At 43.7% G+C, this 10,099-nt stretch overlaps 1 protein-coding gene across 2 annotated transcripts in view; it reads left to right on the top strand.

Annotated features, from left to right (window-relative positions):
• Window positions 1-42: 42 nt before the first annotated feature.
• Window positions 43-10,099, top strand: part of OGA (O-GlcNAcase) — a 34,435-nt gene continuing 24,378 nt past the window's right edge. The window contains exons 1-4 of one of the 2 annotated variants that reach the window (XM_009245728.4): window positions 43-834; window positions 5,043-5,094; window positions 5,522-5,619; window positions 8,322-8,452. In XM_009245728.4, coding sequence (XP_009244003.1) covers window positions 636-834; window positions 5,043-5,094; window positions 5,522-5,619; window positions 8,322-8,452 — 480 coding nt within the window. In that variant the 5' untranslated portion in view covers window positions 43-635. Of the gene's footprint in view, window positions 835-5,042; window positions 5,095-5,521; window positions 5,620-5,819; window positions 5,948-8,321; window positions 8,453-10,099 lie in introns of those variants that run through there. The other variant, XM_054523418.2, reaches the window with a different exon arrangement.

The following is a 10,099-nucleotide window of genomic DNA, read 5'->3' as shown; positions in this document are numbered from 1 at the left end:
CGGGGCGGGTAATGGTCCGTCCCAGGGTGCCAGGCTTGTTTCGGAGGGTGGCAAGCAGAAATGGTACATTCCACTGCCTTCATTACCTTCTGCTTTTCGCGTCTCCTGTTCTATTTCCCCCTACCTAAAGAAGCTTAATAGGCTAGCCCCAAAGAAGGCGGGGGAGCCGGGCGGAGGGGACCGGTCTGAGCCGGTCTGCAGCGCAAGCGCAGTGCGGATAAACAGGAAGCGGGCGGTGGAGGCAGCAGTAGAGGGAGAGCTCGGGGCTTCGAGGGGAAACGGCGGAAGACCTAAGATTATCGGGAGGGCAGCAGAGGCAGAGAACGAGGACAGGACCCTTGACCGTCTTCTTCCAGGGAACGAGAGGTCACAGCCTCGCTCTCCGCTTAGGCTTCTGGCGCCCCAGCTTAAAGCTGAGGCTGCTGCTGACAAAGGGCTCGCGCCGGTGCCGCCGCCCTTCTCATCCGGGCATTCGGGTCCCTGCGGAGAGGGAGGGGGAAGGGCAGAGGGGGAGGGGAAGGAACCGGAGGGGCGCACACTTGGAGCTGAAGCCCTCTCCAGGGCTCCGGGCCGGTGGCCCAACGGACGGAGGTCGAGGAGGACCCGCAGAGGTGGCGGCGGCCGGGGGCAGGAGGATGGTGCAGAAGGAGAGTCAAGCGACGTTGGAGGAGCGGGAGAGCGAGCTCAGCTCCAACCCTGCGGCCTCTGCGGGGGCATCGCTGGAGCCGCCGGCAGCTCCGGCACCCGGAGAAGACAACCCCGCCGGGGCTGGGGGAGCGGCGGTGGCCGGGGCTGCAGCAGGGGCTCGGCGGTTCCTGTGCGGTGTGGTGGAAGGTGAGCGCCCTCCTTCCTGCCCCGCCTTGGCACTAACACGTTCTGTCCTCGGCAGGAGGGTGGTGGCGGGGATTTTGGAGACTCTAAAAGGCCGGAAAGCCTCTGGGTCTGAAATGTGGCCTTCCTAAAGCGAGGGGAGAGACGAGAATGTTGGGCGAATCTCCTTGCACGTCCTTAGACGGCGTCGAATTCCCCCCTGGCCGCTCACAAGTCTGACCCCACCCTTCTTGGGCTTGGAGCCAGGCCACCTCCTAAGGAGGCAGTGGTTAGAAGCCTGGTGTTCTGTTAGCCTCTGAGTTCTACTTCTTTGTACCTTGGGATCTTACTCCCTAGGGTTGTCTGCGTTCCAGTGAAAAAATATGTGTAGTGGTTCTGTCACCACCCTTTGTGGAAAATCGACCCACACTGACGTGCTTGTATTTCTGGAGTGAAGAGAAGCACGGTTGGCCTATAGTATTTCAAGTTCCGCTTTGCTTAGAATATTTTTGTTGCTTCCCCCTACCCCCGCAAAGATTCATTTGCAACTTAGAAAATTGCCCTCTTTCCCAGCTACTGTACTTTGCTCTCGAGGGATGAAGCTTTGGCTTTAATCACAGATTCTCAAAGTATCTGAGATGCGTAATTTGAATTTAGTGACCGCAGAAGTGGCTTTAAAAATGCCCTTCTCTCCTTTTTTCCCATTTATAGTCGAAAAGAACGATGGACTTTTTGGTAGTGAGGGAAAATTACCAGATGCTTGTTTCACAGTTTCTGGATTAGAATGGACAGATAGTCCACCTTGCAGCTCTATAGAGGCACGAATCAGTTACATTATTGGTCTTTCCGCAGTTACAGCATATATTTGAATTTTCTGAAGTATTTTGGCCGACTCAGAGTTTCCTGGATGTCTGTTTTATATCTCTCTCGTATGTAATGGCGTGGATAAGGGTAAAAAATATATATATTTAAAAAACCAAAAAGGTATGGAAAAAGGATTGCTCTCGACGTTGAGAACATCAGCTTTTCTATTTTTTTTCACCATATAAATTAGAGTATTCTTTCGAAAAATGGGTGGTGGTTATGGTACACACCATAACAGGCTACTTTGCTGCTACAGTAAGGCATGAAAGAGTTCAGCGAAGTTAACTGTCTTGCAGAATTTGGGGGACTACAAAATGGAAAACTGCTATATAGTGTTCATCAAAAATGATTGCATTGTGTGACTTACATCGATGTATTTATTGGCTTGAGTGCAGGGAGATTTTAGAAAAAGAATCTGGTTTTTGTTATCAAAGATCTTGGGGTGGGGATGAGAGAGTGCTGGGAAATTTCGGAGCTAGACTGGAGTGAGTCTAAGGAAACTTGCCAGTCCATTATACCTTCAGTTATAAAAGGTGAAAACTCATTTGGCTTAAATTGGTTTGTTTAGAATAGCATTAAAAGGCGATTCTTCCTATTTAAAGAACAGAGTTGTCTGCCATTCTCTCGTTTATTCCTCCTCCCTCCCGTGCCCTTGTATATTTTCTTAGTGACTGAGCACCTGAGCCAGCACTGATTTTTTGTGTGTTTTGTTGTTTTTGTTTTTGTTGTGGGAGATGGAGTCTCGCTGTGTCGCCCGGGCTGGAGTGCAGTGGCGTGATCGCGGCTCGCTGCAACCTCCGCCTCCCGGGTTCAAGTAATTCTCTTCCCTCACCCTCCCAAGTAGCTGGGACTACAGACGCGGGCCCGGCTAATTTTTTGTATTTTAGTAGAAGCAGGGGTTTCACCGTGTTGCCCAGGCAGGTTTCCACCTCCGGAGCTCAGGCAGTCCGCCCGCCTCTGTCTTCCAAAGTGCTGAGATTACAGGCGTGAACTACCGCGCCTGGCCCTTTTTTTTTTTTTTCTCTTTTTGATACTTCTTGGTTGGCACCAGCCGTAAAATGAATGAGCATAGAAATACTATAGTGACTGCTAGGATTTCTTTTTTGTTTTCTTTCCATCACAAAACTTTCTTGGTTTTTAACTCACATTAACAGCATTGCTTCCTCTTTGTGGTGCCAGTCAACCGAAACCATGAACCTGACTCTCAAAAGAGCCAAGGTAGGGTTTCTAAAGATTAAAATGTTTAAGCTAGACATTTGAAAAGTCTTTTTTATATTGGAACAACTCTGAAAGGATGTTTAATGCCTACTCCTTAAAAAAAAAAAATGATAATGCTAAGTGCCGTAGGGATGCTAAAGACTTGTATAGGTCTGCCTGATCAAGAATATTTTATATTGGCTGGGCGCGGTGGCTCACGCCTGTAATCCCAGCACTTTGGGAGGCCGAGGCGGGCAGATCACGAGGTCAGGAGATCGAGACTAGCCTGGCCAACATGGCGAAACCCTGTCTCTACTAAAAATAGAAAAAATTAGCCGGGCGTGGTGGCGGGCTCCTGTAATCCCAGCTACTCGGGAGGCCGAGACAGGAGAATCGCTTGACCCGGGAGTTGGAGGCGTAGGTTGCATTGAGACGAGATCGTGCCACTGCACTCCAGCCTGGGCGACAGAGTGAGATTCCGCCTGAGGAAAAAAAAAAATTTATATCACTTGTGAGAGGCTAACATTAGATTGTCCAGATGAAAGTGCTACAGTTATACATTGGTATGTAATGAATTTTAATTTGGTCTGTCGTTGTCCTTTTTGTGGTGCAGAGGAGTCATTCTGCCTAGAGGTTGGAGCTAAAATACATTGCAGAAATTTCTGTTCTAGACTAGTCTGTTATGTAGACTGTGTGGGTTTATGTAGAACATTTTGTGTTCAGAATGCTTTTATTAACCTTCTTCATGGTACTGTTGAGAGGCTGTCCTTATCTCTTACTGATGATTAGACTGAGACAAGTGGAAAGTAAAGGTTAGACAAGATGTAAAGTGTGCTTTGAGCTGTGATGAGCACACTAGAGAGTTCCAGACACCAGTTTGATGCTTATTCAACCATTTAGGTCATCGGTCTGCAAGTTTGTTTTCTGCAGTGTGCATAACTAGTATTTTGTCCTCTTAGAGGATACTCTGGGGCAGGTCACATTCTTGAGTTTTCTTTATTCCTTTCCGTTTAGGACCAGAAGTAACATTCTTGTATTTTCATTTGTTCAGATCTTTGCTCTGTAATTAAGATTGCGTGAGAGTTTGTTGTTTGGGCCAGTTAGGCTGTTGAATTTCTTGGGAATGTGGTTTCAGGCATTTTTTGGTCCCTTTGATTATATCATTGTATCGGGAACTTTTTTTGAGAGAGAGAGTTTTGCTCTGTCACCCAGGCTGGAATGCAGTGGCGCGGATCTTGGCTCACTGCAACCTCCGCCTCCTGGATTCAAGCAGTTCTCCTGCTCTAGCCTCCCAAGTAGCTGGAATTCCAGTCCTGGCCAGGAACTTTTTTTTAAAAAGAGGAGCACGATCATAAAATTAAGTTAGATTCTTTCCTAACCCTATCTCTGATTTTTTTTAACTACTTTACCTGTTTATCTCCCCTCACCCTTTTGTTGTTGTTGTTGTTGTTTGAGATGGAGTCTTTTCTGTCGCCCAGACTGGAGTGCAGTGGCGCAGTCTCGGCTCACTGCAAGTCCGTCTCCCAGGTTCAAGTGGTTGTTGTTTCTCAGCCTCCCAAATAGCTGGGATTACAGGCATTTGCCACCATACCTGGCTAATTTTTGTATTTTTAGTAGAGACATGGTTTCACCATGTTGGCCAGGCTGGGTCTGGAACTCCTGACCTCAAGTGATCTACCTGCCTCAGCCTGCCAAAGTGCTGGGATTACAGGCATGGGTCACCTCACCCGGCCTCCCCTCACCCTTTCTAAAGCAGTTTTACTATCATTCTAGGAAGTAATTATTACTGTTGGCAGCTTGTATTACATTGCTGCCCTTCCCCATTGTAAGATTGAGATCTCTTAAAAAATTGGAATTAAATATATTTGGCCTTTATCAACAGTGGAAAGATGATAGATGTTTGTTTTAAAATAGCTATCACCTAAGTAACTAATGTCATGGTAGAAAAAATAAGAAAATTTACCTAAGCAAAAATGGAATAAAAGTCACCTTGTAATGTCACCACCCAAAGATAAAGGAACCTTAGTATTTTATTAAATATCCTTCTGATCTGGTGTATTTTATGCTTTTTACAAAATAGGATTGTATTGTATGTTTTGTAACTTGCTTTTCTCAATAAAGCTTACCACATTTTAAAACTGAATATAATTTCATTCTTACTTTGAATCTAGGATTTTATGGAAGACCTTGGGTTATGGAACAGAGAAAAGAACTCTTTAGAAGGTAAATCTTCATTATATGAAGGAGAGAGGAGAACCTTAGACTCTAAACATTTCCTTTTGTTTGAAGAAATACTAACAGCGAATAGCCCAGGTGCATTTTGATGGTTTCTCAATTGCAGAAGTTATTTTACCTTGGTCCCTTATTTCTTCACCTAGGCCTTTGGTTTTCAAACTTTTCCTGGGGAGCTGAATAAGTTTTGGGCTTCACTTTACCCAGAGCTGTTGTGTTTTTTAAGAGTGTTTTATATGTTGGCATACATTGTAATACTTAATTTTTTTAAATTCCACTGATTACAAAAAGGTTAAAAGCTACTGTCATAGAATATTAGCTTTGTATGAGATGGAGATGCTCCACGAAGAGGGAAATGGAGATTGACAGCCTATGAATGTTGCCTGTTTATACATATGTAATTTTCTTTTTCCTTAAGGCTCCAGAAATGGGAATTAAATACATACTTGTATGCCCCAAAAGATGACTACAAACATAGGATGTTTTGGCGAGAGATGTATTCAGTGGAGGAAGCTGGTAATCTTTTTCTTTTTAATCCATAAATTCAGAATCTTTGAAGAAAACGGTTATATTTTAAATGTAGTTGTACAAGAATCTTATGACGTATTTTATTTTTATTTTGTAGGTAGTTTCCTTTTCTTCTATCTGGTAACTATTCAGTTAGCTGAGATTGAAAGAGTCCTCTGCGCTAGCAAGGTCATGACCATACGTGTGATATCATGGGCGTGCTAGGCTGACTCCATCTGTTCTGTGGTCATAGATTGTGCTGCTTACTTCTGCCAGTGGACTAAACAGTGGGCCACTGGGCAAAGAAGTGCTGGAGCTGGGCTAGGCCCAGGGCAAGGCAAGTGAGGCACGTACCTTGGGTGCAAATTTTAAGGGACCCCCAAAAAGTAATCAAGATAAATAATATTTTATGCAATATTTTTTAAAAAACCAAAATTAATGCAGAAATTCATGATGGACACAATGCTAAAATTTTAGGTAAAGACAGGATCAGCACTACTGATTGTTCCTTTTGCTTCATGCTCTAGTATGGCTTGGCCTTGTCAACAGTTATTGGTCCTTAAACCCTAGTCCAGGAAAGTGGGAAGCCATTAATAGGCTATCTTTGGGTTTTGTTTTGTTTTGCTTTTTGAGACAAGAGTCTTGCTCTGGCCCCCAGGCTGGAGTGCAGTGGTGCGATCTCGGCTAACTGCAACCTCAGCCTCCCGAGTTCAAGAGATTCTGCTGCCTCAGCCTCCCAAAGTGCTGGGATTACAGGCTTGAGCTCCTGTGCCCGGCCAGCCAGCCTGCTATGGGTATACTTACGTTGAGTTGGTTACATAAAATTGATAAAAAGTTAGTAGTATAGCACTGAACCGCCAAATTAGAGAGGTGCTTTTCTTTGGGAACTTGTAAATGGTGAAACATTTTTGTACTTGAAATTAAATGGTATACGCGTATAGCTAACAAGATATTTGGTTACAGAGCCCAGCCAAGGCACAGAAGGCTGAAAGTTTTCTTGAATTACAAAGAAGCAATTACAACTTATCCCATCTCCATCTAGTGTTGTGGTTTACTACTCTATTTAAGTGTGCCTTCAACTTAATTACTTTCTGGTAGTGCTGGTAATGAAACTTAATGTGATCAATAATCAAAATAGAGTAAAAATGATTATCTTGAGATACTACTGAAAATTATTCAAAAATATGTCTTATGGTATATAGTAGTAGTAGTTAAGTAGATTTAGGAAAATTGTCAATTGATAATTTTAAAAGCTTAAAATCTATAATTAATGTTTTTCCCATAAATAGAAACAGGTCAAGATTGTTAAGGCCATGACTTAACTCTGGTTCTTTTTCTTTTTTTTGGAGACAGCATTTGTCACTTTGTTACCCAGGCTGGAGTGCAGTGACTCACTGCAATTTTGATCTCCCCGGCTCAAGCAATCCTCCTACCTCAGCCCCCCAACTAGCTGAGACTACAAGCGCAGGTCACCATGCCCAGCTAATTTTTGTATATTTTGTAGAGAGAGGGGTTTGTCATGTTGCCTGTGCTGGTCTCAAACTCCTGAACTCAAGCAATCAACTTGCCGTGGCCTCTCAAAGTGCTGGGATTACAGGCGTGATTCTTTTTTTTTTTTTTTTTTTTTTTTTTTTTTTTTTGAGATGGAGTCTTGCTATGTGGTCCAGACTGGAGTGCAGTGGTGTGATCTTGGCTCACTGCAACCTCTGCCTCCAGGGTTCAAGCAATTCTCCTGCCTCAGCCTCCCTAGTAGTTGGGATTACAAGTATGCGCCACCGTGCTTGGCTAATTTTTGTATTTTTAGTAGAGATGGGATTTCACAGTGTTGACCAGGCTGGTCTCAAACTCCTGACCTCAGGCAGTCCTCTTACCTGGCCTCCCAAAGTCCTGGGGTTACAGGCATGAGCCATTGGGCCTGGCCTACCCTGATTCTTAAGAAAGCATTTTCTTTCTTTCATATTATAAAGTAGTTATGTGTAGGTTTATTTAGTTAGGAATTCCAGTTGTTCAGAGATGGCAAAACAAAAAAAAAAGCAAGATCCAGTACCGTGGCTCATGCCTGCAATCCCAACACTAAGAGGCTAAGGCAGGCGGATCACTTGAGGCCAGGAGTTCAAGACCAGCCTGGGCTGGGCAATATGGCAAAACCCCATCTCTACTAAACAAAAATTAGCCGGGTATACCTGTAATCCCAGCTACTCAGGAGGCGGAGGTTGCAGTGAGTCAGGATCGTGCCACTGCACTCCAGCCTTGGGCAACAGAGCAAGACTCTCAAAATAAAAAAGCGGCTGCATTTTATGCCTTTCAAATGCTGCAGAAAATAGAAATGGCTTAAGTTCAGTAAGAGAATCGACAATTCAGTGTTTTTGAGAAATGGCAATGAAAGAGAGGAAAATGTTTATTGATTTTAGCCTGTTTCCCCAAAAGGATAAGAAACTATTTAGAAGTGAAAAAGAAGGGCCTCTTATTTTCTGTTGGTTCAGATTTCAAAGGTGTGAAAACTATTCTTTTTCCCTTACTGTGACATTAAATTACTTCAGGCTTGTACCATTTTGTATGGCCTGTTGTTAAGTTGGACCTGACAATTTGTAAAATGTGAGGGTCTTTTCCTTTCTTGTAAGTTAGAAGAATAACCTCTTCAGTTAAAACTTCAGTGAAGGTTCTTTTAGTTTTCTGTTCTGCTTTCTAAAAACATGGACTCTGTTCTTTAGAGCAACTTATGACTCTCATCTCTGCTGCACGAGAATATGAGATAGAGTTCATCTATGCGATCTCACCTGGATTGGATATCACTTTTTCTAACCCCAAGGAAGTATCCACATTGAAACGTAAATTGGACCAGGTAACTCCTTACTTTTTATTCATTTTTCCTGACTGTGTACTTGAAACTAGAAGTTTACTCTGTTGCTTTTATGATGTTAAAAGGAAATCAAATTCCTATTTCTTTGTTTTCTTTTTTTGTTTGTTTGTTTTGTTTTTTGAGACAGAGTCTTGCTCTGTCGCCCAGACTGGAGTGCAGTGGCACAATCTCGGCTCACTGCAACCTCCTCCGCCTCCCGGGTTCAAGTGATTCTCCTGCCTCAGCTTCCCGAGTAGCTGGGAATATAGGTGCATGCCATCATGCCCGGCTAATTTTTGTATTTTTAGTAGAGATAGGGCCTTCACCATGCCAGCCAGGCTGGTCTCGAACTACTCACCTCATGATCTTCCCAAAGTGCTGGGATTACAGGCGTGAGTCACCATGCCTGGTCTTTCATTTCTTTGTTTCTATAAGAATTTTTTTACTACTTTGAATGCTTTTTTTTTTTTTTTTTTTTTTTTGGAGACAGAGTCTTGCCCTGTTGCCTGGAGTGCAGTGGCCCAATCTCGGCTCACTGCAACCTCCACCTCCCAAGTTCAAGCAATTCTTGTGCCTCAGCCTCCGGAGTAGCTATTACAGGCACACCACCATGCCTGGCTAATTTTTATATTTTTAGTAGAGACAGGGTTTTGCCACGTTGGCCAGGCTGGTCTTGAACTCCTGACTTTAGGTGATCCACCCACCTCGGCCTCCCCCAAAGTGCTGGGATTACAGTCGTGCGCCAGTGCACCCAGCCTTGAATCCTTCTGATAGAGGAATATTTTCCAAATTAAGTAAAAAGAGCTTTACTAGAGGCACTAGTTCTTCTCAAATTTCAGTTTGCATAAGAACTGCCTTAAAAGAATGATTAGGTGTGAAGCTTGGAAGAATGCTGACTGCTGGACTTTTATTTCCCAAATGGATAAGGTGGGGACCGGGAATCTAGGTGATTGGTGGTCAAGAACCACATTTTGAGAAATTATATATACCCTAGGCTGCTTGGCTTGAATTTACAACTGAGATTATAGAAACAGGGTTTTACCTATTAGACATTAGTTTCTTCAATTATATGGACAAAGAGATGTCTGGAAATGGCTAGTTTCCCAAGATGAGAAGAAAAACAGACTAGGTGAACCTAATTGAGTGTAAAGTCTGCTTAATGTAAAAGCTGCACACTTCTTTTGGTCAAATGTAGGGGGCTTCTATTTTCCTTTTTTTTTTTTTTGAAACTGAGTCTTGCTCTGTCACCCAGGCTGGAGTGCAGTGGCGCGATCTCAGCTCATTGCAACCTCTGCCTCCTGGGTTCAAGCAATTCTCTGGCCTCAGCCTCCTGAGTAACGGGGATTACAGGTGTGTGCTACCACGCCTGGCTAATTGTTTTGTATTTTTAGTAGAGACGGGGTTTCACCATGTTGGCCAGGCTGGTCTCGAACTCCTAACCTCATGATTTGCCCGCCTCGGCCTCCCAAAGTGCTGGGATTACAAGTGTGAGCCACTGCACCTGGCCCCATTTTTCTGTTTTTTTAGTTTGTTGGTTTTTCTATATACATGTCTTCTTTAGGCAAAGATTTATATGGGTGACATTAAAATGTCTGGTAAAAAATTTAAGGCAGTTGAAATTTTCATGAATGAAGTTATTTTACTATTTGA

Source organism: Pongo abelii, chromosome 8 (assembly GCF_028885655.2).
Source record: "Pongo abelii isolate AG06213 chromosome 8, NHGRI_mPonAbe1-v2.0_pri, whole genome shotgun sequence".
In the NCBI taxonomy this organism is placed as follows: Eukaryota; Metazoa; Chordata; class Mammalia; order Primates; family Hominidae; genus Pongo; species Pongo abelii.
The sequence above is the reverse complement of the archived record's forward strand: the minus strand, read 5'-3'. Positions and strand labels throughout refer to the sequence as shown.